This window comes from Danaus plexippus, chromosome 14 (assembly GCF_018135715.1).
Source record: "Danaus plexippus chromosome 14, MEX_DaPlex, whole genome shotgun sequence".
NCBI lineage: Eukaryota > Metazoa > Arthropoda > Insecta > Lepidoptera > Nymphalidae > Danaus > Danaus plexippus.
Window position 1 is genome coordinate 360,259 of NC_083546.1, and position 19,949 is coordinate 380,207.

At 32.9% G+C, this 19,949-nt stretch overlaps 3 protein-coding genes across 12 annotated transcripts in view; 1 reads left to right on the forward strand and 2 right to left on the reverse strand.

Annotated features, from left to right (window-relative positions):
- The window catches only part of LOC116769441 (liprin-alpha-1), a 60,483-nt gene extending 49,100 nt beyond the window's left edge, over nucleotides 1-11,383 (reverse strand). For all 10 annotated transcript variants that reach the window (XM_032660535.2, XM_061522611.1, XM_061522610.1 and 7 more), the window contains exon 1: nucleotides 10,854-11,383. In XM_032660535.2, the coding sequence (XP_032516426.1) occupies nucleotides 10,854-11,102 (249 nt within the window). In that variant the 5' untranslated portion in view covers nucleotides 11,103-11,383. The remainder of the gene's footprint in view (nucleotides 1-10,853) is intronic.
- A 1,072-nt stretch (nucleotides 11,384-12,455) lies between these two features.
- On the forward strand, nucleotides 12,456-14,392 carry LOC116769670 (transmembrane protein 183). The gene is made up of 3 exons (XM_061522640.1): nucleotides 12,456-12,471; nucleotides 12,584-13,272; nucleotides 14,035-14,392. The coding sequence occupies exons 1-3, from the start codon at nucleotides 12,456-12,458 to the stop codon at nucleotides 14,344-14,346; spliced, it is 1,017 nt and encodes a 338-aa protein (XP_061378624.1). The 3' UTR covers nucleotides 14,347-14,392.
- Nucleotides 14,393-15,517: 1,125 nt separating this feature from the next.
- LOC116769721 (general odorant-binding protein 68) lies at nucleotides 15,518-18,169 on the reverse strand. Its single transcript, XM_032660907.2, has 5 exons — nucleotides 17,955-18,169; nucleotides 16,613-16,669; nucleotides 16,304-16,378; nucleotides 15,795-16,028; nucleotides 15,518-15,718 (listed from the first exon to the last, which is right to left on the reverse strand). Exons 1-5 carry the CDS (start codon nucleotides 17,994-17,996, stop codon nucleotides 15,566-15,568), a joined length of 561 nt encoding a protein of 186 aa, XP_032516798.2. The 5' UTR covers nucleotides 17,997-18,169; the 3' UTR covers nucleotides 15,518-15,565.
- Between the last annotated feature and the right edge of the window lie 1,780 nt (nucleotides 18,170-19,949).

Below are 19,949 nucleotides of genomic sequence, written 5' to 3' on the forward strand. Positions count from 1 at the left end.
AGAGACTAAATCATTTAATTAATATAATTTGCTTATAATATTTTGACTACGGCAACATTATTTTGTCATTTTTTCGCGTATACATACAAAACTGAAAAAAAAAACAGTTTTAAATTTCTGCATTTCAGCAAAGGCGTTTTTGTTGAAAGTAGTCATCATATTTACATCGAAAATACAAATTTATTTTTCTGTGTTTGTTGTCCTGGCTATGTTCCGGGACAGATAAACATCTTTTGATTGGTGTTTCACTCGCAGGTAGCTAATGTCATTATGATGAACTTAGCTGCTCCAACAAACTTCAAAACGAAGCAAGTATTCACTTCAACAATATATATGTTTAAACTATTACTCTTTAAATTATAAGCCAATTTGATTTTTTTTTATTGAAAGTGCACTATAAAGGGCTTGAGGCGGGTAAAAGGATTTGGACGCTTATCTCAAAGGGATTTATTACTTGTATACGGCTGAACCGATTTAGATGTACATCTTGTTCTAACGCCGTTTCACCAGCGGGTAGTTGTTTCAAGCACGCTTATTCAAAGTAACTTCAGCAGGTTTTAAGAAAATTTCAATATCTTCAAATGTGAGGTATCACAGGAAGGTGTGTATGCTGGCTCGTGCACACTCAATAAATGACAGCAGAGTTTGTTCACAGTGCGACTGCTGATTACATTCGATCAGGACGGTTCACAGGCGAAGCCATCTGCCAGCAGCAGCTCTTAAACAAACACCTGTACGTCGTAGCTACGACAACTTCAAACAATTCATACATTCACATTGCGTATAATTTGACGGTCGGCTTTTCTTGGTCTTTTTTGTTTATATATAATGGGAGCTAATAGGCGTTTGTATATATTGAGAGATTACAAAAGCTGCTGAAATAGCAAAGACATATATTAATCAAAATAAATAAAATGAGTGTGTATGTCTGTTATATCATAATGACCGCATTTATTGCACGGATTTGACTGAACAAACGGTAAATACACAAAAACAAAATATATTAAATGTTTTGTCTATCTAGCCGGATGTACTTTTTTTTGTTCCATTTAATCTAAACTGGCTTGACCGATTTTGAGTTGAATTTCACTGGTAAACAGCTTATGAAATAGGGCATAACGTACAAGCTATATTTATGTTACAAAATGATTCACTCGATGCGGACTTTTCCTAACACATCTATTGCTTTAACCCGCTTGATATATTTCTTTTTGATCGTATTCCTTATAATCGAAGTTCAATGTTGCCAGCTATAATTCTCTGTCAATCTATTTATAATATCTCGTGAACTGTATATAATAATAAAGTTTTTATCAACGGAGGCGGTGGTACCGTCCGCACGGGGCACGTATCGATCCGCTCTAAATATACGAGATGGTATCGTCAATCCCAGTAGCCGGCTTTCAGTCTGTCCAATTATAACTCATAAACAAACTTAAAACTCAGTTACTAACAATTTGAATGTTAAAACAAAATCGTCGAAGCATATCGACCGGTCTAAATATAAACGGGATCAGTTCCGGCTCGTGGAGAAGTTTTTCGCAATCCTTACATTTCCGAAGCTGGGTGGAAAATTATATATCGACCCAAAAAACACAAGATACACTGTCTTAGTCATAGCTTGATATTTAAACATTTGAAGTTATTTTAGAACAGATAAGACAATAAATATATACTAACGAAAAGTTCAATCATAAAATATATATATACTATTACATTAAAAGCCATTCTTACACTATGTACAGATACGATGTGACGGGCGTTGATGACGTCACGTCTGTGCTAAATTTGGAACGTAATTAATATAATTTTGTAACTGATAGTGATGTCTATTTTAGGTATATTGACATCTTGGAATTCAAAGAAGTTAGGTACGAGAGAGATGCAAGGAATCCGTGTGGAGTGATTTGAGGAAGTGCGGTTAATGAGGATTCACAATTCATTAGGTATAGTAGAGGTGTGCGTATGAACTGACACATTATAACAAAGATATTACTACAAAAGCTTTATGTAATACATGCACATGCACATGCACATGTTAATGATAATTGTTAAATAAAAAATGTCCTATTTACATATGAATGTTGAACTTCTTATCTTCACTTAGCAGAGTCTAAGTCAAATTAATGAATGCACAACTGACAACAAGCGAGGGGAACCCTGAACATTGCTTTAAATGTAACACTGGCTGTTACGTAAGAGACCTTGAGATAATCGCCGCAGGAAGACTACGACATAAAATAATCGTTAAAATTACAACACCGCCTAATATAACCGATACATTTTTAACTGAAAGACATTCTAGTACATGAGGTAGTTAGTAAAACGTCAAAAACATGAACAAATTATTTTAAATATATGTATATTAATTAAATTACCAGTATTTTACTTTAAGTTCTAAATATAATGTAACCAAACGCTTTTATGATTCATCCGTGAACAGTTTAATTATCTTCAATATAAAAATACATTGTTTTAACACCATTTATACTTTCCTCTCTGACCTCAACCCGGAAATCCTCGAATCCCGAAATCGGTGGGAGTCGGGGGCAGAATCAAACTTACTTAATATTTATTTGACAATCTTTCATGATATCAACGAGGAGTTTATTCTAAGAGCGTACAGCCTCCTAGCTGTATTGGATACATCGGATACATATTTTTTTAATCGACTGGATAGTTCTAGACATGTGACAATAAAGCCACAGGTGGTGAGCGGACTATCTCAGAAGCATGTTTACTCTCTTAAAGAAGATGCCCAAATTATAACTGTAAGGAAACAAAGACACAGGTGAACTGTGTCAATTCTTTGCTGAACCGCCTCGGCCGAGAGGTTACAACTTCCATCTAAATGAAAGAAGCCCGCCGTTCGTCTGGTTGTGGGATGACAAAAATAAATCGCTCCAAGATTAGCAATTAACATAGTTTTAATGGGGATATTCATTTAAGAATAATGTTACATTTAAAAACATAGTGTACCTGGTCTATAATATATAAAACTATACTATTATGAGCTGGAAAAACCTCTGGATCCAATCCAGCGAATATTATATTGTTTACGTATATAATACTTATGTTGCTCGTAGTATATAAACCATAAAGAATTGATTGTCTCACCATAACCTTGTTGTTAATAACTTTTATAAAAATATTGCTGTATGTAGTATGGAATTAAAGAAACTTTTAGTAGGCACCTTTTGTTACAACAATTGACATTAAAATAATAGTTATTTACGTATATAAAATATATATTTATGATCAATTATTGATAAATTAAATGTTCAGAAAACAACAACAGATTATATCAATTAAAATAAGAGGATATTAAAATATAATTAAATCAATAATATGAATTATTTGTACATTAAAAACGTTGTCTAGGATTGGCGAGGAGCCCGTGAAGGAGGTTATCTGTATGATCCTATCCTGTAAGTTTATTATACACAAATATAATCATTGTTAATATTAAACGTATGTATTCCTGCATATATCTTGTAGCCCGGACCCATGACAATCGAACACACAAAAAAATATGGTTATTTCTGACAAATCAACCAGACTTTGTCCCTTAGTACTGGACTACTCTTTAAACACAAATATCGATATTGTTATTAGATTTATTATAGCTAATAAAATATATATTATTATGTAAATTATGCAAGTAATAAAAAGTAAAAGTGATCCTCTAAGAAAATTTGAGATAATTTAATTATAACGACGAAGAATGGACAAAAAAATAATGTTCAACAAGGAAATGTAACACAAAGGAGGAATAAGGACGAGACCACGTTTAGGGAAAGGTCATAAACAATGTTGCGGGGATTTGTTAAATTGAATTATCAAAGGTCGAAGGTCGAAGGAGATAGTCAAGGAGATATTACATTGTATAATCAGAAAAGAAAATATTAAAAAGTTACACGATTTATGTATAATTATATTTTTTGTATTAAACATGGCTCGAGGATGTCTGTAAGCACTAGTGAATGTATGTATTATTTGAAGATGGGATCCTTTGACATTTTACTCTTTACAGACATTACAAGTATTGACTGTAAGCGTAAATTAAATTTATTTCAAAAATAGTTGTGGAAAACATTCGGTTGTCACCGTTTTATTTCCTAGACTTGTGTTATAATATCATAATAGATAGAAAAAAAATATCGTTGGCGATAGACGACAAGCAACAAGACCAACTGACAGACGTTTTCATCTAGACTGCCCGTGATCACGGCCGCTGCAGACTATAGAGGAACCGAAAAGTCGGGATTGTGTAGTTATAAAATAACAAAAACCTAGAGTCATTTAAATATTATTATTTTTTTCATACGAATAGTGATTTAAGTTTTGAAATAAAATTTCTATAAAAACATATACATATACTGTTATGTGGAAAGTAAGTAGTTAGTAGTTACCAACAATGAAGCGGTAAAATAAACTTAAGTAATATATTCAAATTATTATAGTAGCCTTTGTCTGCATTTTGAATAATATTTTCTTGAATTCATGTCTTTTGTATAACTTCATTGTTTTATTTAATTTCGGATCTGACGTCTTGAATGAAGACATTCAATGTTGTTTTATATTTTACGCAAAGTTTCTTTAACAATCAACTTTCCAAACGTCATTCGTACGGTAAAATTAACACGACAAACTGTGTATCCCAAGTCACTAATATATTTACATTAAACAGTGCCATTACTATCGTCATTGCGTAGGTTCGTTGTGGGAGGGCTGTAGTTCCAGTGTCAGTACAAACACTACCAGGACTCGTGAACAAGTCCTCCGCCAACTTGGACGTGGAGAGCGGTTCACTTTCTGTTTATATAGAGTCGGTTATCGAAGTTTATAATTAACGGGAATATAAGTTAATATTAATAACTATCTTCCTATTACTTTATATACTATACATGAAAAAATTATTAAGAAAAATCTTAATAAATTACTTCATCTTTCATTCGCTTTATTTATTTTTTTGTGATGTACCCACACACACACACACACGTACGAAATTTCGCATATATTTTTTATTATATACTTGTACTATAAATGATAATTCTGAGGATCATTAACGGAGGGATATTTGTTATCGTCATTCCCGAGGGCACTACTATATTAACTTTAATATAACTCTGAAGTAATAGTTATATACTTACACACATATATTGTCTCAGTAATGATTAAAGGGAAAATCTCTCTCTCTCTCTCTTCTTAGAGGAAAGTGAAGTAGACAAAGTACCTGGTTGTCAAAATTTGCCGCAATCGAGTTCTTCCTACAAATATGCATCGAAATTGTGACCCCCACCCCTCGGTCCTCAGGCTTCAAGGAAATCCGTTAATCGATAAAAAAAACACGAAAATATGAATAATGACACGGATAGTTTGACTATAATAAATAACTTCTAAGCACGTATCGGAATGTTCAACTAGTTTGACCTTTGACATCCGCCTTCATCTTCCTGGAAAGGTGATTAATTGACGGGTATTACATCCCGTTTAGACGAAGGAAGATTTGAATCTGTCGGAGCTACGAGAGGTGGACTTCCCTGGTGGAGATAAAAATAAGCCTTATCAATATAACCTACACATCTCGTGAGTGAATCAGTGGAGATGGAGTGATATCCAAAAATCCATATGCTTTGATATAAGAAGGAAAATTAATTATTTTTTTATTTTAAATTAAAAAATACGCGTTTTATATTGTTTAGATACATGTAGTGCTTACGATGACAGATATAAGTATTTGAACTCATAGTAATACAGCCTAGCAGTTGGTCAGTGTTTTATGAAATATATAAAATATTAATGAGTATATTTTAATTTGTTTATTATGATACAAGAAATACTATTTCAATATCCTCGCACCGTATACGTGAGGTCGGTTTGAGCCTCGTGCTGGGGGAACGTATAATGTATTATTAATTACGGCAACAAATGTATACAACATGTATATGCGTACAACAAACTATTAGGAAAATTTATATGTTTGATAAAAAATAAACACTAACAATATTAGCATATGTTCGTTATTCGTCTGCACGGTACTTGTATACTTTGTGCATGTTTAATTAAATAGAACCTCCGTCACATTGTGTGAGGTAACAGGAACACACAATGTGAATCGAATGATATTTTCGTTGCGTACCGTATATTTCATCCGGACCAAACCACGGGGTCAACGAACCTATTAAAGTCGTAACAGAAGTTCATTCATTACAGAGACGGTCGGTGTTTATCAAAAGAACGCAACCAACAATATTCATTAAACCATATCTTTTCTTTCCTTTTAATTTACTTCACATGTTTTCAGACAATTTATTGTTTAAATCCGATATAAAGAATCAGTGTTCGGGTTGATAACAAGACGTTTATAGTGCATAGTGTTATAGGTTGTTCTATAATATCAATAAAATGCGCAATATTACTTAAAAATTTATGATATTTAACGGCCGGGATTGTATCAGACGTAAATAACAGTTGCATATATGTATAACAAAAAGTCCTAGCTAATTTATTGCTCGTCGATGAGGAAGTACAAATATCTTGCTTACAAGACGCCTGTACTTACAAAAGATTATATAATTTTGAATAATATCTTAATTGATTAGTAGATACAAAAACCTCGAATAGTAGTGATAATTAACAAGAGTTAGTTGAAAATATTTTACAGACCAGTGTTAAGTCGGATCAGACTCCCTTATTATATCATTATTATTATTCGAGTAATTTATTTTTAATAAAATCAATGTTAGCTGTGGACATATATATATTATATATTTAAGAATACAAGGAATATATAAAGGTTTCATGGTAACTATAAAACAGATTACAAACAAACAAACGGACTTATATCTAATTGTAAGTTAATAAGTCGTACATCGAATATGTCATCTAACGTGTATAATTCCCAAGGAAATCTTCACAGTAATTGTATATCAAAGGCAACAATTCCTTGGTATTCATTGAATACATTACGGGGATATTACGAGGTCCTGAGTGGGTGGAGGGAATTAAACTTGAGGGCGGAGATGACTGGATGGATGTAGGGCACCGCTTAATATGGAGGTCACGGCCCTGGGCAGCTTTATCACAACTACCATATGAATTAATCTTGATCATGTACAAACATTGTTAACAGACTACATATATTCATATATATTCGCGTGTCGGTAGGTAATGATTTGCTCCTTAAACATTACAAGTTCGTTAAATTTTCTCATTTCAATCTGAATCCAGAGTCATCTTTACAACACAAATGACTCGGCTATATTTGCCAATGACAAGAAACCTTCTTTATTTATAATATTTATTAATTAACTTTTAATATATTGCGATGATAGAATATATATGCTGCTCGTAAATCTGATGGAAGAGAGCTGATCATTCCTCATCATGAATCCTAAGCCTCGTTTAGTATTGGACTCAGTTCTTTATTCACCACGCTTTCCGCTTAGAATTACAGATAATATATAAAAACGAATAAATGTTCCTAAATTATTAAAGGACTTCTTGTTATTTCGTATAGAAACATTTTTGTTTTTTCGTAAACCACCATAGATTTATGTTTATTAAAAAAATACACCTTACAAACGTATGGACACTTTTACGTATTATAAAATTATATTCTATAATACATGTACATGTACTGTAAATAGTAATGAACTTGCTAGAGAGCATAACAAAAATTCATCACATTCTAAATGAACGTGACACCTAATCTCATTAGCTAGTTTCTGAGTTACGCGCTGACACACAAACGTACGAACATACATATTAACATAGAAAGCAAAATCTTCTAAAAATATACGTAATTACTTCTCCCTACTGGTTATTTGTATGAGAAGATACAAGGTTATATGAAATTTAAAATGTTTTTTTTTTATTCTTATTAATTTCTACATACTACATACTGCCGACGTTTCGGTTACTTTTCAGCCACCGTGATCACGGGCAGATGAGATGTGAATGTCTGCCCGTGATCACGGCCCCTATTTAACGCGCGTTAAACGCTCACCTCCACCGTCCAAGCTCCTCTTTCTATCTAACCAAATTTGAAACGAACCTACTAGCGCAGCCTTCGACGCCTGTTCCATGAACTGATGTTAGTTCTTGGCAGGCCCAAGTCTTTTAGCAGGTTGGAGAGAGATTTGGCTGCATACCTGTTATACCTCTCGCTTCTACTTCTACCGCGTACAAATTTACAACGAACCTATTTCTAGTGAGTCCGTTAGTGAGCTCGCAATATTTATTGACCGTGATGGCCTGGTGTTTGGGGATGTTGGTTTCCCAAGGAACTTTAACCTTACGCATTACTTTTACTACGAGTTTGTATCGTCTAACTTTACAGAGGTTTAAGTTTTCATTCATGAATCTTAACACATGATAGTATGAAAATATATGTACATGATATATAAATGGAATAACTGTAAACTGTGTGTATTTAGTTAACGATGCAAACTCGTGGTAAGGAGCCCGGTATGATGAAAAGGTATTCTCTTATCTATGGCTTGGTTCGTTTGTGATCGTAAAACAGAAAATTAACATACAATTCATAATTTTCATACAGCATATGTATTGTATAACACAAACGGCAGAGCCCACTCCATTTACTATTCAGTCGTAATTTAATAAAATAGTTAATTGCAAGAAAATCGTCTATAATATAAATTTATCGTGTACTTAAACTATAAACGCGTACTCAGACCTACATACATATATGCACGTAATGCTATCCGCTTCCTGCAACTCCGCCTGCGCAACGGCGCTATGATTTAAACGAATAATCATCAAACAAAAATTAACTCTGAGTTATATAAAAAAAACAAAGAGTACCTTCCACACATACTTTTTGTACTTTCTGATTCATACTACTCATTGGTAATAAGAAAGGACATCGTCCTTGAAGTGTAAAATATTTAACAAAGTGTTTGTTCGTATCTTTTAGGTGAATACGGCTGGGATATGACGCTCGTGGTGACGGTCCCATCACTGCACATTATATCAACATTAATTAATGTGCAAAAGAACCAAAAATATTACAGAAGTACACCGACACGACCGATAGAGACGCGTGAATGTTATTTTATCTATGGTTACTGACATTGCGAGTGTCCGTGGTCGCAACACTAGACCGAAATCTCGTCTGTACATAACATATTTTAGCATACAAAATATACAACTCATCTTTGCTACCAAATACAACATAAAGCCCTAGAGTTCCTTCGTCACATACAAAACTGAACTCAAACATAATAATTAAATGTACGCAATAAAAAGATCAATAAAAAAATAATCACAACTTCATTGCACTCTAAAGTACTTAATTTTAGGCACTTGATTGAGTGCATACTACTAACAAAGTATTTACACAACTCTACTGCAATTTAGCTATTTGTATCTGAGTTACAATCAAATTTTATTTATCTGATACATTTATACTCAGCATGGCGCTTATCTTATAACACCAACGAGCACCGGTACACCTTTATCTATGTCGATCTTATATAAAACGAAACATCTCAACTGTTACTGGTGTATGTAAAACTTTAATTCTATATAATAAATGACAAATACACATATATATATATATATATATATATATATATATATAGACGGCTATTTTAAATCTGTTACTAATTACCTTCCATAGATAGAAAAAATCTTAAAATCATTACAAGGTAACCGTTTCATAATTGATATGAAAAATTTTGTATGTTAAATAATAACAATACGTAATATAAAAAACACATGATTAGTACAAAATTTGTGGACATAGATTTAAAATGAACATTGCACAAGTAGCTGTAAGCAATGGTTCTAATGACCGAGTACTGGTTACTCAATGACACCTTGACCCGCTATGTTCTGTCTAATTATTCTTTATTTCTTATTGCCTCTCAGACTTAATGTATATGTAAAAGTATATCTGTAGGTTTATCTGTCACATTACTTATGGACATTCCAACAGATTAACAAATAATGGAATTTTATATACAGCTTTGAATATGAATTATAACTCTGTTGACTTAGTGCTGATTTCCTTAAAATTAAACATTTAAAATGTTGAATTTATCCCCATATAAATTTCACCCAAATATATCAAAGATACAAGTGAATAATACAGTTGTACAAAAATAATTGTGGTCGCATTTCAAATTTACAAATATATATAAAGATGTACAAATAGTTATTAAGCAAAAATGTTACATTCTTATCAGGAGAAATTTAAAGAAAGTGTTCGTTGATGAACTGTGGATGAGACTTGAGAGTGGAGATATTAAGGAAGTGGTGACAGGAGAGGAGGCTGTGGAATATTGAATAGTTTATATTGGAAATACAAATAGTATTCAGGTCTTATGTAGCCCAGCCCTCATTGCCTGATTAATATATATATATATATATATTAAATAAGCATAAATACTCCTGTTACAAATATGAGGTCACTTTACTGCTTAGGTTATGTAAGAACTGCCATAATTTTGAAGTTTGACAACATTATTGATATGCTATCTATAGGACTCATTTTGCAGATGGCTTTTAAAAATTTTAAATGTATATAATTCAGAAATGACAGTGGTGATTGTGTTCAGGTAATTCCAGCATAAACTGTGACATAACCCTGTGGTTTGTGTATTCTCAACCTTCATTCAAGTGATAACAATAATTTGTTAAATATTTGGTAACATCATGTGTAAATTTGCACTGATAGTGCTATCTAGTACTAGACAGTGTCTAAATTTTGTAAAACTTTTATAATATTTTTAGATATTTATAAACATTGGCTAACGTGTATGTATTGAGTATTTTCTTAATAGAAAAGTGTAGGCCGTCGTTCATTAGAGACTGGAGTCACTGACCTGAGGCAAGTTGGCAGCTATCTGCCGCTGCAGCGAGTCCCGTTCCTTCTCCACCTCCTTGAGCCGTAGCTCGGTGTCAGAGAGGCGCTCTTGGGTCTCTCGCAGACTCTCCACTAACTTATCTCTCTCGTCCAACATAGAAACCATAAGCTGTTCGAAGTTCGCGTCCTCGCCTGTGAACTGCGAACCCCTTTGACTAATACTGTCCTCGGATATAGTGGGCATCACGTCGCACATCATATTCCACATTTTAATTTACCATCGAACCAGAATACTTATCGTACACGACTCACAGAATAACACGAATCCAATCACCGTTTTACATATGTTTCGGCACAAACGTTACCTAAATCTAGCGCACGATACACAAGAGCGATATTCTACATTGTCGAAAAATTCGTACACGATTTTAGTCAAAATTTCGGGAGACATTATAGTTCGCTAATATGAAAGACACACCTAAAACTTATACTCCTACGATTCCATACTATCACGGTACAAGCGGCATGTCTGCCATCTTGGATCGGAACGTCAGTGACAATGTCAAAGATTAGAAATAAGGATACAAATGTACAAACAGAGGGGCTATTAATAAGAAATATTTAGTAAATTGAGTTCATAAGAAACTAATCATATAAAAGATTTTAATACGAAATAAAACGACAAATAATTATGGTTCTCACATTCTTGACTTAAAATTAATCGACTGATACAATTTATTATATTGATACTTTAAATTTCTATTGCAAATCAGTTTTTCAATAAGAATAAGCCTAATAATATTTATATTATAAATATATTAGATCATAAAAATAATTATTTGAATATTCGGAATAATTTGATTTTCCGTACAACGTTTCGAATTAATTATCCTTTCATTCTTGCATGGAATGCTTGTTAAAAATTTACTCATAAAAATAATATTGTATAATGTTTGCTTTATATCATAAACCATACTCATAAAATGTGAAAACTTAAGCACCTGCCTATCTGAATTTAAATTCAACTCTTTGTTACCAATTTTACTAAACTACGATAGAGGTCATTACTAATAATTATGAATGAAATTCCCTGTCATTGTTTTTTAAAAAACCCTAAATTTGTGTAATTATTTATTTTTGTTATTATTACACAAAGATACGTATTTTCCTTAATTTAGAAATGCATTTTTGATTTATCTTTTTTTCAAAAATACCTGATGTAAGAATCTATTTAAAAAAAAAAATTATTATGTAACATATCATATCTTTTTTTAAATATTTTAATAGTTTTAGGAGGATACCTCTGTTTTAATAGTCAACTTGTTATGGTAAAAGATATATTTCTTCTGACATTTCATTTCTTTAAAAACCTTGATGTTATTATATTCTGTGAGGTTCTATTGTCAATATAAATACCTATTTCACAAGTTTTCTGTCAAAAAGGATATACTTACTATTTTTAATAGTTGTAAATACAAAAAAGAATTTAAAGTTTCTTTTCAAACTCGTTAAAAATATTTGAAGTAAAAAAATATAGGTATGAGCCATCAGCAGAGTTAAATTAGTCTTGAATGCCGTCTTCTTTTCGTGTTGATATATTTACTTTAGGAAAAGTTATTAAATGTCGAAGAAAAAAGGTAAAAAAAGGTGGGATTTTCTGACAAAGGTAAGTTTATATTCATAAAAATAATGTTTATGAAATCTAACCTTTAACAATATAAATAACTAGTGTGAACCAATAATTTTCAGATTTTACCATAAACGATAGTGCAAATGCTCCAAAACCTGTTAGCAGGGTTAAAAAATCTGTACCTCCAGATGTAATTCCTGAAACAACTTGGGAAGATCTGGGCGATAATGATTTTGAGATAATTGAGGAGGTGGATAGCGATGGTTTGAAAAATTTTGTATATAAAAAGAAAAAGTATTATAAACATGGTGAGGGAATCGATGCAGGTGACGAAGGCATGGTATATCCAGAAATAGTTTGGTATCTAATATCTCCATATATTAAACCAGAAGATGTCGGCAGATTTGCTTGTATAAATAAAACAACTTATGCTATTACAAAACGGGAATCCTTTTGGAGGTCGCTGTACAGGAAATATTGTCAGGATAATAAAAGTCTGCCAGAAAAGCTTATGATTGAAAATAATAATAAAGTATATGGCTTACGGCAGAGAGTGATCCGAGGGCTGTATTACACATATGATGTGTTTGTTCATAGAACTATACAACACGCTGCACAGGATACCAGGCCTTACCAACTCGTGAATCACAGATGTGTCAATGTCTGGTACACCAGAGGCCAGAAGTACTGGTATGTTTACTTCAAACTCAAAAAATGCAATCTTCAGAGGATAAATAATAAAGTGGACTTTTTTGAGGAACTTGGCAGGATTGACGCAAATCCAGAAGAAGACTCACAGGTTTTACAGGTCCAAATCTTGAATTTTTGAACATTTGTATAGATTAATAATAAAGAATCTATAATAGAATATTCTGATTATCTGTATATTATAAGGGGTACATGTGGTTATAGTATTTTCATTTGTCAGACTTGTTGTGCTGCGAAGCTTTTATTAAACCTTGTGTATGACAAACACCAATAGTGGACAGAATTAATAGTAAAATGATATGTATATGAAACCATTCTGTTCTGAGGTTAAGCCATATGAAGTTGGTCTTGTCTTAGTAGAAACCCAACAGGAAGAAAGTGTTCACGTCAACCTAGCTTTAGCTAAGTTTGATTTCAGGTTTCTCCAGTTTATCTCATTGGATTTATCTTTTCTCCATGAATTGCTGTGTTAGAATAGAATTATGATGCTTCTGCTTAAGGCTAAAGGCTCAAGGAAGTGTTTGTAGTCCTAGATTAGTCTAATTTTCCTGTCCATCACTTTTAGGGAGCCTACAGCTGCCAAAAGCTGCAAATCTGTTTTTTAACTATTGCTAAAAATGACTGCATTGGCATCTTTCCTGTACCTCTATTCTACATGTTTCTTCTTTCGCCTCTGTGCTATTTCTCCTGAGTTAACTTTAAATCATTCATATTATTTCGACGGTAGATGTATCGTCTATTAAAGGACTGTAGGTGTCGGTCTCATCCCCACTCGGCACGCGGTTGCGATGCTGGTCAATTTTTAAACTATCTAGGTCTAACGTAGGACGGCTCCATCTATATTTTCCTTTACACCTTGCAGGTGGTGTGTAAGGGCTTCCACGAGGTGCCTCCGCTCATGGGTATGACCCTGTCGTCTGTGAGACTGGTGCTGTCTCGAGAGCTGGGACACCACAGGCTGCACCTGGGCTTCAACTCCGGAAGTTACAACATATCGAGGAACATAATTCCAGAACGTTCCGTCGTTATCGACACAGTCATCAGTACCGTGGTCCACGACTGGTGGCAACCCAAATATCCACATTTTGAGAACAGTCTGCCCTCGAACAGACGGGATGAAGAATCGTTGCCCGTGTTGAAAAAAGACTTCTTCGATGTTTGCAATGACTTGTGATACGGTTTATGTTAAACATGAGAAATATAAACGTTATTGTTATCAAGCTTGTGTTTTTTAATTTAAAGTTTAATAAAAAAATTTTCTTTGCTAGTTTCATGTGATCCGCCAGTGTCATCACTTTATGCTATAAGTATATTAAAAGTACATTAGGACGATCGCTTAATATGAAATATCTGTGGAACTAACGATAGTATAAATAGTCTATTTTGTTGTCATCTCCCCTCGCCACTCAGTGCAGAGTAAGTTTCTCTCAAAACTTACTATTGATATTTTGAAGAGCTAGTTGACATCTTCGACAAACATTCTGCTCTTAATATATTATCCAAATGAAAATAAGACTGCTCAATTTGTCAAAATAATTGTTTTCAAAAAACAAACAAAAAAAAAGGTTATATTAATTTACGATTTTCGTAAAAGTTGTGAGAAGTTATCAATTACAATTATTTGTATAATCAATTGTAGATACAATAATCAATGAGAAACTAGAAGTTTCTCTCAGGTACACCGACAGATTTAGATATCAGCGAATATTAAGGTGTCAAAAGTGAATAAATAAAACGTTTAATAAGGACCTTGGAACTTACTCAGTTGTAAGCTTGACGTTATTTCAGTTCAGGCTTGTAGTTAAGACGTAGGTACCTATCCAGATCATATTAAAAGTGTCTTATTATTCGCGGTACCTAACCTACTAGCATTTTATATTTAAAACAGATTTGTTGTAGTGCCCAGGGGACAATCACCCATAATACATAAAATTTTCGATCTTCCAAAAACTTTAAATGACCGTCAGAACAACTCTTTACATTTTGAGGTGGCTTACATGTTTGCACCTAAAATATTGTTTATAGTACAAGTAACAGAAGCTATCAAGAGTAATAAAATAAGACAAAGGCTATCATCCCTGTTGGTGATACGCTTCATTTTATCTATATCAAGAAAATGTAATATAAGAACCTGAAAGTAATTTCCTGTATTACTCGCAGGGATAGTATAACTCACGTACAAAATATTAATATGTACCTCTTGTTGTGATTTGTGAAACCCAACCATAAATGAGAGTCCGTTTAGCAGGACACGCATTAGAAGCTTCAATAAAGGTGAAAGTGAAACTTGGTTCATCAGTTACCTCCGTTATTCATTGATATTGGAAAATAAAAAGACATTAAGATAAAGAATTATTTCTTTTATGCAATATCAGTACAAAATTCTATAAAGTCTAAGGTGATCTCGGCAGCGAGAGACAGGCGTTGCAAGAACCTATGGGTATGGCGGAAGCGAAGCAGGCTGTGGGGCACACTGGACAAGAGGCTGCAAATCGTCGAGGGTACTCGCATTGAGAAGAGGACGACCACTGGGAGGCCGGAGCGCCCTGCGACATATATAAGTATTTAGGAAACATAACCACGCTTTAGAAGAAAAATAAACATTTATAGATAATATCAAACCTTGATGAAGTTAGCGAAGGCGCAGATCATGACATCGTATGCTGGACAGTTTAAATGTACACCCTGAGGAGGGAGGTCGCTGGACAGACAGTTGGACTTCATGTGTTCCACCGCCACCTTCCAGTCAGGGTTCTCCTTCGCGAACTGATCAAAGTGAGCTGCGAACTCTTCTTTATCTACCTTATTGCCTTTCATCCAGCCTGATTTACTGAAAATGCAGCTCATTTTTTCGCACTAAAATTAAAAGTATATACTTCGTTAATTGTTTACTTATTAAAGGAAAAATATACTACGAGATTAATTAACAGTAAACAGTATGTTATAACTTATAGGTGTGTTAGCGTATAACGATACAAACATTTAGGAAATTATTAAGTTATTAGCAGCGGCGGCAGACCTCGCTCGCATAAATCTAATGAATATCTGCTTGTAGCATATGTAGTATATAATATTTAATTATCGTTTTTACATTTATAAATATTATTGAAATCAATAATGATCAGTCTCACCTCTCCAAGATCAGAATCGCATTGACTGGACGCTTCTTTCTTGACAACTTTTGGTGTACCGAGACATTGATAGATCTGTAAGATAAAATAACTATTAAACATAAAATAGACGTATAAATTAGAGAAAATGTGATGCAATGAGATCATGTTATATTAGGGAAATATAAAAGCTTAGAGACAATAATGTGGAAGTTAATAGAATTATGTCATCATATAACAGAAGCAAACGGGAGTAGGTAAAACTCACGCCTACTGATAAACGAGATCAGCTACTGACAAACATCTTAAATAGATAATTATAGGACCTACCGCGTTTGGAGTCACACCACATAGCACTGGTGAAGCGATGTTGTCAGCTTCGCATGTCTGGAAGGTTTACAACATACATAAAAACTTTGATAACTAAGGTTTAACACTTATAGAACCCAGATGATTTTATATGATCTGATAAATCGGTGAAAAAAAAACAACATTTCAATCTCACAGACTATGTGAAACAATCCTCGGCTTTGAACTCTTATTTGGCAAATATGTCTGAATGAAAAATTATTCTTATCTAAAGTATTTTCAGTAAAATAATACGCCTGAAGAATCCTTACAAACCAAGTATCATGAGATAAACAATCTAGTTCTATCCCGCTTTAGAGCATTGTATCTACTTATATCGCTAACGTACTTTTATTTGTAATGTAGACGTTCTTATTTACGTACCTACCGTAACGCGACCACACTCAAATACAAATTACTACTGTTAATGTAGTTATTATATAAACTGAAGCCAGAAATTACGCTAAAGAGGGTCATGCTCTATGTTAATACTTAAGATACAATATCTTAAGTATTTGTAGAGAGCTGACGGAACTTTTAGCTGGGGTTATCTTGTTTACGTTTGGAATCTTACCGTTTCTCTGTTCATATAATTTAAATTTGTGTATTTTATTATTCATTTGTTCGGAAGAGAGTATGTACATGACAAAGTGTCGTCATCGTTACGAACGCACCAAATCTACTAGGTTTTTTATTTCAATAGAGAAATAATTTATTTTTGCTCCTGAAAGTATGTGTTTAAAGAAAAATAATTATTTTTCAATTTTAATTTAATATGAAATAATGTTTAGGTTTGAGACTTTCGTAAAGTCAAATGTTATCAAATCTTGTATCAATAACTTCGCACTAGTACAGTCGGTAGCCGACAGACATGACTGATTAAAAAGTTACAACAGACGCATATTCCCAAAATTTATTGCACCAAATTATTTGGAAAAAAAAAATTAATTGGTAGATTCATAAAATCCCAACACATTTTTTTTTTCAGCAAACACTGAACTGTATATATTTAATTGTTAATACATGTAAATGAGAACGGACCTGAATTATAGCTATGGTGTTTGTCGGTGTGGAAAATATTCCAGAATCAGAAGTATTAAGTAAATTCCCAGTTTGTTCCGCGAAATTATTTTCATATATATATCATTAAACATTTTCAAAACATCACCAAAATAATAGCTATATCGTAAACATCAAAACCAAAACACTTTCACATTTATAATTGTCGTTTTATAATTAAAAAAGAAAAGGCGTTCTATTAAATTTCTAATCAACAGTTTTATTGTATGAAAGTAGTAAAAAGTGTAACTTCCTTGTAACTTACTGCTATGCTGAGACCAATTAAGACGAATAAATACTTCATCATTCGCTTTTAGAAACAACTGGCCTCACGTTAACCGGACAACGACACAACACTTATACTGAATAAAGTGAAATACTTAGTACACCCAATACTGTACGTTAGTACGTCGTTACAATGAGATAATTGAGATCACTTTTTGTTTGACCTCAGGAACAACAGATTAGGTAACTAACAGCTATCAAGTATCGTGTTGTGTACAAGAAATACTCGTACGTGGATGTACGATAAGACAATGTTTGAGCTGTTAATTCTTATGCTGTTCATATTAGCGGAAATACTACAGATGCGCTTGGAATTCCTGTTATTATTGTATATTAATATATTGTGTAAATAATTAATAATTATGGAATAATAGTTAATAAGTTAGATAATTTAAATAAAAACGACTTAAGTTTGACGAGAACCATTAATTTATAAACTACATATCAATTTTGTTTTTCCAATTTTACCTCTCAATTGAGACGCCCAAAAACTACTCGGCGAATAATGGAAAAAATGCCACGCTTAATTAATTACTATCGAAACTCTTTAAAGTTTTGTTGTCATATCCAGTAGAAACGTATATTGTATATTTTAAGATATTAGGAAGAGAATGATAAAAAAACTTCTAGGTTTAATCTATGAAACCATAATACTGGAAAAGACACAATATTTAGCTAACTATGTTATAAGGCTTCGTCTTCAAAGCGTTCTCAAAGGGATGACTGATAAGATATATATCTTATCGTGCATACACGTATAATAGATTTCAAAGAAGATGACGTATTCTCAAATCAGTCCTTCACGGTTGCGTTTTTCTTTAAGCTTTTGAACTAGCGGAGCAGTAAACAAATCATTAATGGCATTTTAGAAATGGATGTCTTTGAATTTATGTTTGTACATTAAATTATCTTCTGGAACATTTGTATGTAAACGAATTCTTTGTCATTTTTTCCCGATAATGACCCTCGGTGAGAACGCATGCGTGATATCCGCCCATGCGCCCTGAGTGACGCCTGTCACAGCACTGTCCTTAGGGTTCACAGCCTTGACGTCACCTCCGAAACCTTAAAGACGACGTCTTCGTGTCAAGGGAATAATGTAATAACAGGTATTTATTAATAAAATCATTACTGTATATATATTCATTATTTGTAATCATAGTTGTTATGTTCGAGTGAAAATATATATAAAATTATACATTATATCATATTTATAACATTCTGTTATGAAGGTAAAGTGTGTAAGTTATACCTAGTACAGTAAGTTGAGTGTTAGACATGAATCCTTGATCTTGAGTCTATTTTTAGAAGCTTGTCGATTCACCAACTGTTATCTAACCGATGTTATCGCGCCTGCCTGGTGACTGTTGACCTTCCGTCTTAATGGAATCATTTTTATCTGTTGATTTAGGTCCCTTAATACAAATTAATGTTATTACAATCCAGCAACTCTCGTTTATTTAATACAATTGTCCTCCATCTAGTTTGATCGCTGAAATAATATTCAATATCCGCCGGTTTCGTTACGCCATATGGAGTCAAAAGAATCTACAAATTAAGCAGATTTATAACAAGATAAATAATATAATTTGTCGTTGCTGCAAAATTGTAGTATTCAAGGAGATACTGAAAATAATTTTCATGTCCTCGTATTTTATTATTCTACTTATTCTGTCAGTAAGGAAGCGACAGGTACGACCTATCGTTTTACTGATGCAGCAGAATTGCACTTCGAACCTAAGAATTAATATAAATTTTCTTCAATTTAAAAAAACCGAACTAATCTATAAATAATATCGAAAATTTAATTATTGAATATCATACTATTTTATTATTGAATGTTTAAATATTCGATGAAACATTAAAATACACTCCAACCCAGCATGTTTAAGCCAGAAGCTTCCTTTAACGGACTGGTGCGGTTTAAGACATATTTATTTGTGTAGTTTTTGTTTCCTGCGTCGTTATGAATCCA